The sequence below is a fragment of the Arvicola amphibius genome, chromosome 9 (genome assembly GCF_903992535.2).
Source record: "Arvicola amphibius chromosome 9, mArvAmp1.2, whole genome shotgun sequence".
Lineage (NCBI taxonomy): Eukaryota > Metazoa > Chordata > Mammalia > Rodentia > Cricetidae > Arvicola > Arvicola amphibius.
The window spans coordinates 74,758,223-74,775,724 of record NC_052055.2 but is presented as its reverse complement, the minus strand read 5'-3'; the positions used below and the strand labels follow the sequence as shown (position 1 = coordinate 74,775,724).

Genomic DNA, 17,502 nt, shown 5'->3' with positions numbered 1-17,502 from the left:
CTAGCAAACAGAGCCCATCTGAGAAAATGCTGCTATCAATAAGCCATGCTTAACTCTGTTCTTTTGTGTATAGAATTACTTCCCAATCTCTCTCAGGCTTTATGTGGATGTAGTTGGCCACATTGGCACCATTTGTTGACAGAAGTTTTCTTTCCCCGCAGCTATTCAGTCCCAAAGAAACACAGAGAGTCCTACATTAATTATAAACTGGTTGACAGATTAGCTCAGGCTTCTTATTAACTCTTACAGAAATATACCAAGGAAGTGGGAAATTCTAGTGATGAGGAGTTTGAGGCTGGGGAAACAGGCAATCTGTATGGTATTGGAAGAAGTACAAAAAGTTCAAATCAGGCTGTTGTTTTATGGCAAAGACAGGATAGGGCTTATTCATTTTGGCCTCATTTGTACCTTTCAGTTTTTGCTATAGTCATGCTTTATTAATAATACTTATCTTCTCTTTCTTCAGAGCTTAGGCAGAAAATCCATTATTTATGGTTGAATATTCACCACTTATGAGTAAATAAAGACATCTGCATGGCCATTTTGAATATGTGAAGTAGTTGGTCATAAAAGCATTTTCCAATCTGAAATGAAAGACAGTTCTTTTTTTAACACACAACGGAGAAATGACATTTTATATTCTACCTAGTTTCAAGAGATTCGATTGACTCTTTATTGGTTTATCACTGATACCAAGGAGCATTTACTTAGCAGTAAGCAAGAACAACTGAAGCTTATCAACAAGAGGCATAGTGGTTGGTGCTCAGGTGGGAGGCTGAAGCAGGATGGCCATGCATTGACGGCTAACCTGAGCTACACAGCAAGACCTGGTTTAAAACAGATAAGAACCAAGCAATCAACCAACCAAACCAAACCCAACTGGAAAGATGTGTTAAAATTTGAGTCCAGGTGATTAATGTCCTGTAAAGACCCCAGGGGATGTGAAAGCAGGGCAAAGAACAAGAGGAATGAGCCTGTCAGAGCTGCAGTCACCCAACTGAAACCCTCCCAGCTCGGGCAGGTCAGTCACGCTACCTGAGTAACCCACATTTGGGTGTAAGGTGCTGGCCTCCTCCTTTACTATCTCACTTCCTTTTCCTTTAGACAAAATGACCTAGGAGAGTAGTGCTCACTAATTTGAGTTTTTCTGGAATGAATTAGCTCTACCATGCAGGGAGACATAGTACACACCCCTCACTTTTGGAAACTTTAGAGACAGCTTGAGGATTTCAAATTGAAATATCGCTCCCACCCCTATTCCCCCAAATTCTGTATTTAATGATAGTATTTTTCAGAACCTCTTTGAATTTTACTGGAGACTTTATACTGCAGCTTTTCCCTTTAGTGTTTATAGGCAATCCTTTTCTTTCCTGGCAGATGTTTGAAAGATGAGATTGGTATTAATCCTCATATTAATTTTTAAATACATTTTTTATCTTCCAAAGGATGCTGAGAAAAAGAGCCAACGCTCAATGTGCTAAGCGATAAGGAAGTAAATAGGACCCCTACCATAGCAGATAGTGTTGTGTCTCTGTTGTAGTTTTCCCGCTGATGAGATCAAATACACAACAAAGCAGACACAGAGAGGAGAGGTCTGATTTGTCTCACCGTTTCAGAGGCTACAGTTATAGTGGGAGGTGAGGGGAGGCAGCTGGTCACAGTGCACCTGAAGTCAGGAGGCAGAGAGCCACAGAATGAACGCACAAGTCTGCTTGTGTCTGAATGCTGATGTAAACTCCGTGGTTGTTGTTTTCTTGCTTGTTTAATTAATTAATTACTTTTTGAGACACCGTTTCACTTCCTAAGCCAGGTTTGCGTGGAACCCTAGCTTTGGCTGGCCTGGAGCTGGAGAGTTTCATGCCTCAGCCTCCAGAGTACTTCATGGTACCTCTATGCTCAGTTCATTCACTCATTCACGCACGCATTCATTCATTCATGCATGTATATATGTATACATTCACGAGACGGATTCTGTGTATCTCAGGCTTTCTTCCAACTCCAAATTCTCCTGCCTCAGCTTTCCTAGGAAGAACATACGGGAGAGCGCCATAATGCTCAAGTTATATAGGTTGGTGTTAAAACTTGTGTTTGAGAAAGAAAATAGTCTCTGCTTTACATATAATTTACTTGGAATCATTTTGCAAAAAAAGAAAAACGAAAAAAAAAAAAGAAAAGTAAGGGGTGTGTACTGGACTCCCAGGTTAACAAGCAAGCGCAATTCCTCCAGCTAACGCCAAGGGGCACCCTTTCCTTCCCCTCCGTTTCTAGACCGCCTTTAGCTCTCCGACTGCACAAAGAGCCCGGCCTCCTCCCGGGTGACATCACAAAGGGCCGGTTCTCCGCCCCTTTGGCGCCACCACGTGTGTCCCCGGGCTGAGTGGCCACCCGACTCAGTCCCTCGCCGGCCGGTCTGGGCAGCGGAGGAGGCGAGTGTTTGGTAGCGGCTGGAGGCTTCGCTATGGGAAGCCGTTCCTTCGCTGTGTCTCTGTCAACCCTGCTCCCTGGTTCTCCGCAGCCCCTGTCGCTGGAGAGCACCGGGAGGCGCGGGTTCCAAGCGCGCCTGCTTCTCTCCGCCCGGACGCCCGCGCCCCTGGGCAGGTGCTGAGCGCCTTCCCGAGCCTCCCCTGCCGCCTCCCTCTTCCGCCCGGCCGCCCGGCTGCTGCAGTGCACATGGGCTGCTGGAGGTAGATGGGCTCCCCGCCTGGGAGGCGGCGGTGGATGCGGCGCTGGGCAGAAACAGCCAACGATTCCAGCTGCCGTGGGGCCGCGCGCTCCGGGCGCCCCTGCGAGCCCCGGGCTCGGCCATGGGGACCTCGGCAAGCAGCATCACCGCCCTCGCCTCTCGCAGCCGCATCGCCGGCCAAGTCGGAGCCACGATGGTCGCCGGCTCGCTTCTCCTGGTGAGCCTTCGGAGGGAACCCTAGGGTGCCGGTTGTGTTCGAGCCGACGTACGGGAGCGGGGCGGGTCCCCGGGCCCGGAGTGCTTGAGGCGCGCGGAGGGACCAGGTCCATTGGAAGGTTACAAGACCGAGGGGGACTCCTATTAGATCATTTTTTTTTTTTGAGGGACAGAGGGTGAGCTACAGCTGGGAAGTGTTAGCATTGTTTTTAGTTAGCATTATTAGTGTTAGAATTATTTTTCTTGCAATCTGGCTGCTTGGAGGAGGCGCGAGAGGTGGCCGCCCTGGCGTCCTGCGCATTTCAGGGTTTTTACCCCCAACTCGGCCTACCTCGCACCCCAACACCTAGTCTCACCCCGGTATCATCTGCTACCAGCTCCTCTGCGTGGTGCGAGGCCCGAGCAGTCCTGTCACTTGCCTGCGGCCGGTTGTGGCCGCCGCTTTGTCGCTGCTGCAATGTCATGTCCGGATGCTACCGCAGTGGAGACAGCGGGACCGGTGCGCTCCGGACGCGAGCTACCGCTGCGTGCTTCCGCGCGCCGGGCGGGCATTCCGGAGTAGTGAGCAGGCCGCCCCTTGCTCTAGCTTTCTTGCTTCTCTCCTCCGTTTTTGGCTCGGATGGGTCCTGATTTCTGCACGCCAAAAGAAGAAAAAAGGGACCCCGAGACCCACTCTCAGGCGCCTCCTAAGCACCGGCTCGGAGCCAACAGGCGCTCTGGCTCTCCAGTAGAGGGGGAGGGGAAAAGAGCTACATAAAGGAGGATTAATTTTCTCCATCCTCATTTCTCCTTTTTTGTGTTTAGATATGTCACCACCCAAGATGATGCGGGCTCCCTCAGCGCCCAAAGCTGGGGCGTGCTCTGAGCATAGCCCTCCATCACTTTATCTGAGTAAAGCCTGACATCATTCCTTATCCAAAACTTACCCAAGCCATCCCTTTATTCTGAGTATTGGGGCCAAGTGGGGAATTGGGTGGAAAATAATTTGAATTCAAACCCTTGAGCCGTCATAAACCAGCCATGCCTTTTATCCCAGCAGGGAGGATGAAGGTTGTTAGCTAAAAAACCAAACAAAAACAAAAAGAGCCTGTTTTCATGGCTGTGTAAGGGAAGACAGGCCTCTTGTCTCCTTCCCCTAAAGGACTTAACTGCCTGGCCAGCCAAGATCTAGCCAAGATCTACTGCTTCCATATCAAGGCCTTGCAGTTGCTATGGCCTGAGAATTCACCCTACCTATACTCAGATCCACCCCCACCCCCTGCCCTTCTCTCTGGGGTGTGTGTGTGTGTGTGTGTGTGTGTGTGTGTGTGTGTGTGTGTAGAGGGAGAGAGACTAAAGAAAGTTTGTTGTTCTTAGCTGTTATAATGAGGCAAGTCTCAGTACCCCTTAGGAGACTCTTTTCTGTCTGTTTGTAATAACAGCAAAGTCCAAGTCTGTTTCCTTGAAATAAGCAGTCAGTGAGTTCTTGGGGCAATGAACTTGAACTGAGAGTCTTGAAGCAGAGTTCCCAGGAACATTGATCCTACTGACTAGAGGAGATCTGGTCAGCACTTGCTCTGGGCCCCGACTTCACACACACATTCAGTCTTACGTTATTACTCAGTGTGTAGTATTTCACATTTTTTTTAAACTTTTAGCTTGAAGTAGGTACTTGAAGCTCTCAGTCTATAAAAATTCATGCTTTAGCTAACCCAGGAAAGGCCTAGTTTCTTTGATTAGCTTATCAAATTCAACTTACCCACAAATTGCACAACAGATTTGCAGCTGATGGCCTGACAATGTACGTCTGACAGTGAAGGGAAATTTACGAAGGCGTTTTGGAGGCGGTCTCTGGGTGATAATACGACAGGGTCCCTTGATCTTCTGGTAACTATAGTAAACAGGCTTCACTTGAGTTGATGGAGCAGAAGGGTGGCCTGGTCCTCCTGAAGGGGCGGGTGTGCCCGGAGCCATTTTCTGTCTCACCCTGCCCGCCCCGGCCACCAGGACAGGTTTTGTTAATATGTACAGCAGTGGTCGGGTGACATTGTTCTCAGAAGTCTTGACCACGTTAATGACTGACACCAGGTAGGACAGCTCACATAAATAAGGTGTGAGGGACCTGGAAGACTAACGGGGGTGTAGGGAGGTTGCGGCTGCGCTCGTACGGTGTGGTCAGATGAAAGAAAATAATGCTGCCAGCGAGACAGCTCATCATGTCTCCAGTTGCCCCCTCCCACTTTTTCCCAGCAGTCTTTGTTGCTGTTATTTTTGTGACACTTTTTTTTTTAGCATGACAGGCTTAAAGGGAGCTTACCATAGGCTCTGACATAGATACGTATTGTATGGCGTATAATATGATGTGTTTGTATGGCAACTATATGAACGGGTAGAGAGAGCTGAAGGTATTTTATACACAGTGTCTCACCATGCCTGTCAAACAGGTGCTGCCTCCATTCTAGAGGGAAGTTGAGTCTCCACACACATGTGGTGTGAGCTCTAAGAGCCCTGTTGCTGATGAGCTGACGTGACTGTGTCAGGCTTGAGAACTACACACGAACTGAAAGGCAGCATACATGTTCCTGGCTAAAGTTCTGTACATGACATATTCAGATTCCTGGTAGTTTAGGGGCTGTCCTAGAAGGACTTGCTCACACAACACTGGATGCAGTCAGAGGGACCCGTGTCTTTGGGGAGCTTGTTTTGACTATACAGATTGATCACAAGAGCCGGTCAAGGCAGAAAGGAGACTCCCTGATAATAGCATTGGACCTGACGCTTTGGAAGCTACCGCAATCCCTGTATTGAGAATTCCCGCACTAAAGGCGCAGGGAACACAGCAGAAGACAGAATGGAAAGAGTCTAAGAGCCAGAGGAACGGAGGGAGGTCTCCTGAGGGATTGTGTTTCCTAGAAATGTCATGAAGTCTCAGCAACATGGCTGCCTAAACAGCATCTGAACAGGGACAATCCCAATAGACATGATAACATGGAAGGGGTATCTCATGGGGTCAAACCCTAGACAAAGGATTAGAATTATGTGCAACTAAGAAATGCATATATGTGTGTATATACATACATATATATGTGTATATATTTTTTTTCTATGTAACGGCAATTGAAGAAAAGGCCATGAATTTGAGAGAGAACAAGTGGTTGGTACATGGGAAGGGTTGGAAGGAAGAAGGGAAAGGGAGCAAACTATTTAATAATTACATTTTAATTTAAAAATAAAAAATTCCAGACACAGGGCCGTTTGCTAAGTACCTTGTCCAGCTCTCTGTCCGTCTGTCCTTTCTCTAGGCAGTTGGCATCTCACCATTTCCCATCACCTAAAGAAAAAACTTTATTCATTATTTTTTCTTTTTGGTGGTGGGAAATGGTGAGACACATTGTCAAGCTGTCTCTGCGTAGGGAGTACCAAGTGTCACTGTTGGCCACTGTTCTTCCTTCGCCTGTCATAACAAATGGCTAACTGCCTAGACAGGGGTGTGGGGCGGTCTGGTTGGGGCTCATATCGTTAAGACTTGGTGGCAAGGTCAAGGGGAACATTGAATCAGAGCTGGCACTATATGCAGGGGACTTTCTCCCTGCTATCTACTTAAAGTGTACCGTGTTGGACTGTGGAGCTGGAAGGGAACCCAAGCTGTGACGGATCTAACACCCCACACAGCTTGGCTGAGGGAAAGACTAGCCTACCCTGAGGAAGTGATGGTACGCCCTCCCTGAGGGTGTCGTCCTAGGCAGCAGAAGTGATGGAGTGGGAGGAGAACCTCTCCATAAAGCAAGTTTCTGTGACTTAGAAAGTGTGTGTCTGTCAACAGAACCGATGGAGTTTCACTCCGGGGGATCAGTGGATGCGCATGCTAACTAACCCAGAGTGACGTACAAATGCCGTGTTCGCATCTTTGAAACAGTGCAAGTAACTTCGCCATTAGAGTCAAAGCCAGAAGAGGGAAATACTTCTGTTTGGGGAACTTTTTCAATCTTGGTATAATGTACCAGTCTTAGTAGGGAAATTGACTTATGGGAAATTGGGAATGAGGAAGAATAAGCCACTCAGGACTTGTACTGGATCGAAAAATTCCCAATTCCCGTGAGTTATCCCCATAACCAAACCAGAGAATAGGATCAGGTTTTCTCATCTGCACTAAAGGCATATGTCTAGCTGTCTCTCAGGTCTAGTCCCTAACAGACAGACAGACAGACAGATAGAATCTCTAGCATAACTAAGCTAAATCTACAAGAAAAATATTTCTTCAAATAGGATATATCCTTAGAATGAAAAAAAACCTTCTGTTACTACATGGGCACAGATCTGCCAACTGCTCACTTTTACACACTTGGACAATGTCTACAAAGTTACATAGAGCAAGCATAGTTAATGCCACCTTCTTCTGGGTAGTTTGCAGGGTGGTACCTTCTCCAGTACTCAGGAGTGGGTGTGGCTCCTTGGCTGGGTCTGGTGAGTTGTAGTTGTTGGAGGTTGGGGTTTGGAGACATCACACTTTGGCTTTGCACTTGACTTCATCCTGAAGAGACGCAAAGCCTCCTGGGAAGCTTGGTAGAAAAGTCGCAAATCGATTTTGTGCTTACTCAGCCAGTATGTAAACTGTAATTGACCTAAGTGAAGTTCATTATTATTATTTTTTTTTTTTGGTGACGAGAAATGGTGAGACGCCTCGTCAGACTCTTCAGGGGCTGGGATGAATCGGGTGACTTTCCCTTGCATAAACAGCTCTGCCTATTTTCCAGAAAGCACTGACTCTCTGCTGGCCTTCTTTCCCCCACACAGGCCTGGCAAGTGCGGGAATGCCAGGTCACCATCAGAAACTTCTTGGCAAGCTCAGGGGCTTCTCCTCTGTGACACGAGGAGCCCAGATTACCTCAGAGCTTTGGTGGGTGTCCAGTGGTCATTTGGAGTCGAATACCCTCCGGCCGTGAAATAGAGATATGTTTGATGGTCAGGATGACAACCGAGCCATTTATAGGAGCAGCTTGGTCCCAGCTTTTAATCCCCACCGAGTGTCTGCAGGAGGTTGACACTCGCGACTGCCTGAGCCACTGCTGAGCTTGTGTTCTTTAGGAATTGGGGCGAGATCATGAATAAACCCTGGCTTTCCCCACTGTTTATATTTGTCAAATACCTAAAAAATCAACAGGATCTTAAGTTGGCTTGAACGCTGCCACCTGGATGGGCAGTCGTCATTAGCCTGGGGGAAGCTGGCCGAGGTCCAGAAGTATGGGGAGGCCCTCTGCTTGAAGGAGGGAGGGACTGAGGGTCACGCTGGTGACTGAAGGCAGGTGTGCAGTCATGGTCCGTGAGCAGTGCTGAACTTGTGTGTCCTGGTGTCAGTGTGCTGGCCTTGGAGATGAAGTGACTGTGGTGTTGGGGTAGCTGTGCTCAGAAGGCTCCCAGGAAAGTGTGGGAGGCAGCAGGACCCGGGGAAGTTGGCAGAAGGCTGCACCGTGTCCTTTCTTCTCTTCGGGGTACCTGAAGACTATGCCGGATACTTCTCTGGACTAAAACAAATGACCAGAATGGAGATGCACACGACTATCCAAATCGTAGCCAGGGTAATTGTCTAATATCTACATAGCTTTCCATGTGTTCTGCAACCAGAAGGACATGGTAGCTTTGTTGCTTGGTCCCATTTACAAATCTTTCTGTTTTGGGGGAAAAGGAACAGGAGCTTAATGCATTTGGAGGAGAAGTGGAGGGTGTCCACGTGCCCTGGACTCGGCTGTGGATGCAGTAGGCATCTGTACTTGCAGCCTTCAGAGGAGGGCTAAGCAAAAGGCCGGCAACCATTTATATCAGGATGTGACTGGTCCTCATTTACTAAGCATTTTCCACCCCTCTGAGCATCTTTTACAAAGCACCACAGCATCCGTCTTCCAAGTCCCTAGGTCGCAGCCTTAGTCCCGTTTTACAGATCCCAGAATGAGGGTTGATAAGGTTTACTCTCCTGCCCCTCATTGGTTCTGGAGAAGGGAATGGCGTGTAGGTTCGCATGGTTCCACAGCTCTTTCTGCCATGTGGCGGGTAGGGGTTCACTTCAATGTACCATATGTTTGTTTCCTCTAAAGGGGATGATTTTAGCCAAGAGTGGAGCATGCTCTTTCTGTGTTCTGAGTTTCATGATGGTGCCTGGATGGTTTGCCAAAACTCCCTGCGAGAGTACGGCGTGAGGGGGTTGGGAGGGGAGGGTGTGGAGACATGGGCGAGCGTTTTCCTATGGTGTGACTCTGACGGGCCGTGGTGCCATGGTGGAATCGGAAAGACACTGCTGCACACTGAAATGTTATAAATAGGGGATGGGCGCGCTGCTCTCCTGCAGCCTGGGTCATTTTGAAAAATATTTGCTTAGTGAGTAACAGTGTGGTGTGGGTTCTGTCTCACAGTGTAGCTGCTGCTCACTTACTCTGAGGACCTGAGGACCTGCTAGGGTCCTCTTGTCTGCCAGCCTAATTATGGACAAGCCCACCACTTGTGCCCGCTCTGACTAGGATTTCTTCTCCGCGATGGGGATTTAACTCCATGATTTGACTGGCTGACGGATGCTGTGAATGTGGCATGGAGCTCACCGCAATTACTGGAGGCACCTTCATAAGCAAGCTGTTAAAAAAAAAAGAAGAAGAAAAGCAGAGCTTCATACGTGCATATAGCGTGTTTTGATCAAATCTAGAGCCTTCCAGTCCCTCCCTTTCAAATGTCTCACACATACCCTCCCCATCACTTTTCCCTCCCAATTTCCTGTTCATCTTTTCTAAACCCACTGAGTTCATGTAGTTCCTGTATGTGCAGGAATGTGGGACCATCTACAGGAATGTGGACAGCCTGCCAGGAGCCCCATATCTAAATAAAATAGAGTCTCCCGAAACAGCCATAAGTTGCCAATAGGTCCTCGGCTAGGGGTGAGCCTTTGTGGCTCCCTTCCCCATCCAGGCAAGTTTTCGGCTGGCTTGGTCTTATCCAGGTCTTGTGTGTGCTGTGCCAAGCCCTGTGAGTTCACGTGTGCAATAGATCTTACCGTTATTCTCCTACTTCTGTGAGACCCCTGAGCTCTGGGTGGGGGAGAGGTGTGGTGTAGCAGTCCCATTCAGAGCTGAGCACGCCACAGTTCATGGACCAGCTGTAGGTCCGCTGCATAGGGCATTGCTCGCCATCTGCGGCACAGAGCGCCATCTCTGACAAGGGTCGGGAGCTGTGCTAATTAAATGAGTTTTGAACTATATCTGTAGGCTGTAGGGCCACAATAGACCAGAGAAAGACAAAAGCTGAGAGGAAATTACTTGGTTGTTGGTCCTGAAAAGGAGGTTGGAATTCTGGTCTCCCACGAACCTTTGTGGCAAGACCACTGTCTAATTTCATTGTAGACATGGCTAGCTCTGCTCATCCAGGAGTAGGGAGGCAGGAGGATAAGAGTCAAGGAAGTTGACAGGCAAAGGTGACAGGTTTCCAGAACAGTCTAACCCGTGTGTTTGTACTGCTTTTGCCCCTCTTTTCTTTCTGCAGCTGTTTGCTTTTCCCTTACAGATGTATATTTGTGTTTTTCATCTGTCTATTCGAACTTAAGGACCGTCTATTAACTAACAGGTGTGATTAGACTGTAGCTATGTAGAATCGAGAGGCTGTCCGTGGTAGCCCTTGAGCTCGTAGAAAAGGTGACGTTTCCTGGTAACCACCGTAGAGCAGAAGGGGGAGGATTCCAGAGGGAGGGAACAGTATATGAAATAGTCAAGTGCAGGACAGACTGTGACCTCTGGTCACTATGGCTGGGGCTCTGTGAAAGGGAGTAGTGGGACCTCGGTGGGAAGAGGCAGCAGGACTTCCATGTGGGATCATTGACAGTGTGAAGGCATCACTCACGAGAGGGAGGGTAACAATATGGCTTGAAACACTTTTTAAAAAGACTTACGTATTTGAGATGTGTGCGTGCGTGTGTGTGTGTGCATGTGTGCTTGCGCGCGCGTGTATGTGTGTGTGTGATATGCATGTGTGTGAAGGTGGCCTCAGAGACTAGAAAAGGGCATCAGATCCCCAGGATCTCAAGTTATTGGCAGTTTTGAGACACCAACATGGGTGCTGGGAACCAAATTCCTCTGCAAGAGCAGCAAATGCTCTTAACCATTGAGCATCTCTCCAGCCTGCAAATAATGATAATAATAATGATAATAATAATAATGATAATAATGATAATAATGTCTTAATTAATTTTGGAGAATATCAGGATATTTTGGTTCTATTACCCATCTCTGACCTCCTTCCAGATTCCTCTCCCACCTCCCTGCATTGAGTATAGTTTGTGTTGGTCAACTATTCTTAGGCAACAGGCCACAAACAAAAACCAAAAAAAGCTGCTTTTTCAAGCTGAGGGACAGAACCTGGGGCCTTGTGCATCGCTAGTGCGCTCTTCCTCTGAGTTACACTCTCAGCTCTCAGCTCACCCTGGAAGCCTGCTAGAGCAGGGATTAGAGAGGTGAGTCCTGGAAAGGGGGCCAGTTTTTTTTTTGTTTGTTTGTTTGTTTTTTTATAAGAGTACAGGGTGGAGATATGGTCCTGGGGTATCAGCAGTGAAGATGACAGCAATAGAGATTCTGGAATGCTTATTTGGTGGTGAGATGGGAGGCACAGGTAGTGTCAAAGACGGTGGACCTACCACGCCTAGGTTCCTGAATTGAGCAGTCTCTGACCGGAAGGACAGGCTAGGGAGGGGAGAGGGGGACTGGAACCCAAGGCTCGGATGTTTATTAAGTAAGTTTGAGGTGCTTATGACGTACATCGGCTCAGGCCTTTTTCTCGCCGTTTAAAAATAACTGACTTTGCAGGTCCGAAAGTGTGTTGAGCCATCGCTACTGTCGCCGGGTGCGCGGGTGCGCGGGTGCTTGGGCTGCCGTCATTCGTCCACAGCGCTCATCCGCCCAGACGTCGCTGTACGCACGGATGCTCTGCCCCCTTTTAGGTTTTTCTCCCCCCGGGTGCGTTCCCCAAAGTGGCATTGCCAGGTCAGAGGAAATGAATGAGTGGTTTTATGGCGTTTGCTGCAGATTGCCAGATTGTTTTTAGGAAGACAATCAATTCAGAATGCCACCAGCCACCCATAAATGTGCTTTCTAGCCCATGAACCTGCCAGCACTGGAGTTTCTCGTTGCGAATTACTTACCCTCTTTTTAATTCAGATATTTGTTGGTGGTCTCGGTGACATTTTAGTCATTTAGGGGATCATAAACTTACTTGTGCTTGCCTTTTAATGATGCGTGTCTCTCACTATTGAGTAGAGGTTATGTTAATCTTATTTTTATTAGTTCTATGAATCTTTCTGGTTATAAATTCATATTAACTATGTATGGCATATTGTTTTACAGTCTTCATTTTCTCTGATTACATTTATGTATTTCTCTGTCTCTGTCTCTGTCTCTGTCTCTCTCTCTCTCCCTCTCTCTCTGTATGGGGGGCATCCCCTTGCCACAGTGCAAAGGTGGAGGTCAAATACAACTTAAGGAGTCTGTGAGTCCTGGGGATAGAAGTCCCCAGGCTGCCAGGTACAGTTAAACACCTTTGCCCACCGATCCGTTTCACCAGCACTATATTCTGTTTTTAATATTCCTATAATAACACAATGTTATTATAGGATATAATAACTATATTATATCCTATCATAACATGAAAAATTAGGCTTGTGTTATTAACCCTTTTCCTTTCTGAGTCTAAGAATATTCTTTTTGTTGTTTGTTTGTTTGTTTTTTGCCCAATTTTGTTAGGAATTTATCCTTTGACAGGTAGTATAAAGGATCCTGATAACTTTGCATTTTAGAATTTTATCGTCTGACTGTTGGGCTTGTTGGTGTTTCTGGCTGTTGGTGTCCTATTTGTGGTGAGAAGCTCCTCGGTGTATTTGGAAGGCTATCTGCACACCTTATGTGTGTAGAGGATCTTGTGGGTAAACCTGCAGGGGCGTGTGGGACACAACTGATTCACACTTCAGGCAGTTCTTCGGCAGAGTCTTGGAACCAGTCGTAGGTTGGTCTATTAGTTGTGCCCTTCTGGGGGAAGGTACAAGAAGGAATATTTTCTCAACTCTAGGCCAGGGGATCAGTAAACTTTTTCTCTAAAGTACCGGGCAGAACTTCTACCTTATGATATTTATAGAAGCTACTTAATTCCACCTGTGTGTAGACATGGCACCCCCAGACAATGCCTCAAAGAATGAGCATGGCAGTGTTTCAATAAAACTTTCTTTGTAGACACTGAAATTTGAATTTTACATACTTTTCACTGGCACTATATGTTCTTCTTTTCATTCCTCCCCACCTCCCAGATATTCAGAGTATAAAACCACTGTTAGCCTATGGACTGTACAAAAGCAGAAGGTGCTGGGCTCTAGTCTGGTTCTAGACCAGGGCATCAACATTGGTGTGGGATCAGATCAGGGAAACTCGTTCTGGAAAGCCCTTCCTTAATTGTGCCATGTGCACCTAAAGTGAGATTATTAATTGTATATCCTTTCTCTTCTCTTGGGATGTTTTTGTTTATAAACCAAGAGTTATTTCATTTTAATTAATTAACTTACTTTAGATAAAGTCTTAGGTTATGTAGGCTGACCCAAGGCTGACCTTGAACTGCCTCCACTTTGAATGCTGGGATTATAGTGCAAGTTTATAGTGCAAGCTTATAGTGCAAGCTGGTCCTGGAACTTGCGCGTTTGCACACACCAAGCAAGCTCTCTACTAGTTGAGTAACACCCCTAGAGCCCCAAGTATTTATTTGTTTGTTTGTTTTTAATATATTTTTGAAAAGCAGCCTTTGTCTTTCTTGTCTTTATCTTGACATCTGCTTTGAAAACAAACCAATATAGTATGTTCTGTGTTCAGGGAAGTATGTTTCAGGATTATAGTCTTTTATTAAATGAAAAAAAAAAAACAACCAAAGTTTTGTTTTTTGAGAAAGGACCTCCCTATGCAAATCAGCCTGAATAGGAACCCAGTGACTAGTCCCACCTGGCCTTGACAGTGTGATCTTCCTGCATGTGCACCCTAACTTCTGGATCTTAGGCATGTACTACCATATGCGTAGACATTCAACTAGGTGAAAGTTTTTATTTTATTTGTTTGTTTTAATCCAGTTTTTCTGTAGATCTCTGCCTGACTTTGAATATCACCAGGCTGGTCCTGAACTAACTATGTTCACCAAGCTGGCCCAGAACTTACCTTGTAGATAGTCAAAGCTAGTCTTGAACTTGTTTTGTAGAGAGAGCAAGCTGGCTTTGAACTCACTAAGTATACCAAACTGGCTTTGAACTCACTGTGTACATCAAGCTGGCCTTGAACTTACTGTGTACACCAAGTCAACCTTGAACTTACTAGGCACACCAAGCTGATCTGGAACAAGCTACACCAGTAGACCAAGCTGGCCTTGAACTTGTGGTGTCCCTCATGTCTTTGTCCTCTGAGTACCAGAATTACAGGTGTGTTATTCCTTTTAAAAATCTAGAATTGGGATTGGAAATGTTATCTGCCCAGCACATAAATAACCTTGGATGTAGTTCCAGCATGACAAATAATACACAAATAAATTAAGAGGAAAAAAAAAAATCTCGATTTTTTTTTTTTTATGTATCTCAGGAGTCACATATTTGAGATATAATTGAGATGCTTCAAAAGATTGTCTAATCTCAAGGAAATAGACTTAAAGTATAGTAAAATAATAAATTAGTGGGGTGATAATTTCCCAAACCAATAATCAGGTAGCAATTACCATGACAGACATGTTCCCTATGCTATTTTGTATGAACCATTAATTATCAAAACAGCTTTGAATGGCAGTTACAATTGATGTCTCCATTTCACAAGTGAGAGGTGGGAGAGGCTCGGAAGTTGAACTACTTTCCAAGGTCGCCCACAATAGAAGGAGAGAAGAAATCCAAAATGATTTGCCTGCTTTCAGACCAGAAACCAGACTCCCTGAGTCTGAGACGAGCAGGGTATCCTTAATTTACTTTTGACCCTGTTTACTTGGAGATAGCATCCAACACCCAATTTGCTTGGAGATAGCATCCAATGCTCTATGGGTTTGAAGGCTCGGTTCCATCCGACTGACCCGACTTCAAACATCAATGGCAAAGGCCAGGTTGTCACCTGTGTTCCGGGTTGTCTGACTATAAATCGGAGCTCTCATAATCCTCTGGGGTTCAGCTGATTTGCAGGCGTGGCCTCGCCTATCTCAGGGCAACGCTTTCTGCTCACCACTGCTTCTGTACTCAGGAGATTCTAAAGGATCCTGGGGAAGGCATGCCTCGGGCGCCCAAATAGGAAGTACTGCGCAGCTGCCAGGTCCACTCTGGATGCTTCATCCTACGGGTGTTTGCACATGTTCAACTAGCTTCCAGCTCTCTGAACCTTGTCCTTAGGGTTTTATGGAGGCATCGTTATGAAGGCATGATTGGCTATGACATTAGCCTTTGGTGATTAACTTAACCTTCAGCCCCTCTGCCTGTGGGAGACTAGGGTGGGACTGTTTTCTGGTCTCCCTGAGCTCCCTGGAGCATTCACAGCCTCCAGCCAGTCAGCTCCTTAGCATAGGGAAGATAGATGCTAGTCGCACTTGCTTTGGGGTTTCCCACTTCTGGTGGGAGCTAATAGGAGAGACGAAATCTTTATTTCTTTTTACCATAGTATCACACCCAGCTATTTCCTGGAAGAGCAGGGCCTACAAGGTTCATTCTAGGTGTCAGTAGGTTTTCCTTATACTTGTAGCCTCGGTTGCTGTGTTGACTGTAAACTGGGTTTGCCTGTGTTTCTACGCTTTTCCAGACATGCCCTGTCAGCATGAAGCAGTGTCCTTCCATCGTCTCCTGCGGTCTTCTATGTAATGCCACTCATTTGTTACTCAGTGGGCACCCTACTGACATTCCAGTGGGCAGAGAACAGAGAAATCGCGGCTGGGCTGCAGGGAGACTGTTCGCGGGTCCAGTGGCAGAGTGCTGTGTGCACAGTCTCCTGCATTGCAGGTTCCCGAGCAAACAGCTCCTGGGTGGAATCTTCCTGGGTTTTTCCTCTCCCATGTCCCCTGAGCTTGCCTTCTTCTGTTCCTACAGTCAGCACATTCGGACTCTGGCCCTTCTCCACAGTCTCCAGCTTTGAAAACAGTCCCTGCTTCTTGTGCTTTGGCAACAGTAGACAACTTTCTCTCTCTCTCTCTCTCTCTCTCTCCCCTCTCCCCTCTCTCTCTCTCTCTCTCTCTCCTCTCTCTCCCTCCTCTCTCTCTCTCTCTCCTCTCTCTCCCTCCCTCCCTCCCTCCCTCCCTCCCTCTCTCTCTCTCTCTCTCTCTCTCTCTCTGTCTCTTTCTCTCTCTGTCTCATCAGACAGGGCAGTAGGAAAGGAGAGAGAGAGCCAAGCAAATTTATATAACATAACTGGAAATACTCTGTCTGCGGTTTGTGGAACCTTTATTCTTGAACTGTTCCTTTCTCTTCCTTCTGTTGTCATTGCCGCCCCCATCCCCCACCTTCAAATCTGGGGAATTCTAGCCACCCAGTATGTTGATATTACAAACTAAAAATGATGCCCAGGTAAAACAATCAGCAGTTCTGAGGGTTGCCCATCTCAACAAGGCGGTTACCCTTTGTCATCTGGTGGCATATGTCACAGTCAGCCTCCCAGGGTAACCTGATCATCTTACAGTCTCTACAGTAAATAAATTTCATATATATATATATATATATATATATATATCACACTCCAGAGCAATTTTCCTGTTCCTTCATAAGGAAAAGCAGGTTTGCTTAATTATTAGATCATTATTAGAACTTGAAAGGGAACAAAAGTGACTCAAGTCTGGGGCAGGGACGATGGCTCAGTGGGTAAGATGCTGGTTGTACAAATGTGAGGACCTGAGTTTCAATCCCTAGCAGTGCTGTGAAAGACTGGGTGTGACCTTGTGTGCACCTGTAACCCTAGCATCGTTGAGGTTAGAGACAGGAGGATTGTGGGGACTCGCTGGCTGCCAGGCTAGTTGAAATGCAAGCTCCAGGTTCCGTCAGAGATCCTGTCTCAAGGGAGTAAGACGGAGAGCGATTTAACAAGACATTCTACCGTCCTCCTCCAACACACATGCACACACCACACACACACACACACACACACACACACACACCAGCGTGAATGACACAAATCTGCTGTGACCTACAAGAGATCTGAGGATGCCGTCACGGAAGGGAAGTTGTTGAAGAACAAGTTGTTATCAAGATCCTGATGTGTATTCTTACACACCCAGGCACTGCTTGTCTGTAGTCAGGCCTTTCTCTGTGCTGTAAAATTCAGGTGACATGTCATAGGTGTATCATGGGCCACCAGGATGAGCAGCAAGGCCCCGGCAGACTTGGCAGTGTGTCGTATAAACCAGCTACTACTTTCCACTTGGCCTTTGTCTCTTTCTCCTTCCTAAGCTTTTAGCCATTCACTAAGCGCTGGTGACTTTTCGACCAAACATGCAGTTTGGGCCTGCATGCTGATATTTTTCTCATCTGTCTATTGCTGGTGAAACGAGTTCCTTCTTGGGGAAATGGAATTTTCATAATAACTGCAGTTTAGACACAGAGAAAATCTAAGATCTAAGATTACTGT

General features: G+C 46.8%; 1 protein-coding gene across 1 annotated transcript in view; it reads left to right on the top strand.

Annotated features, from left to right (window-relative positions):
* Nucleotides 1–2,390: 2,390 nt before the first annotated feature.
* The window catches only part of Tnfrsf21 (TNF receptor superfamily member 21), a 68,339-nt gene continuing 53,227 nt past the window's right edge, over nucleotides 2,391–17,502 (top strand). The window contains exon 1 of the mRNA XM_038342607.1: nucleotides 2,391–2,900. Within this exon, the coding sequence (XP_038198535.1) occupies nucleotides 2,805–2,900 (96 nt within the window). The 5' untranslated portion in view covers nucleotides 2,391–2,804. The remainder of the gene's footprint in view (nucleotides 2,901–17,502) is intronic.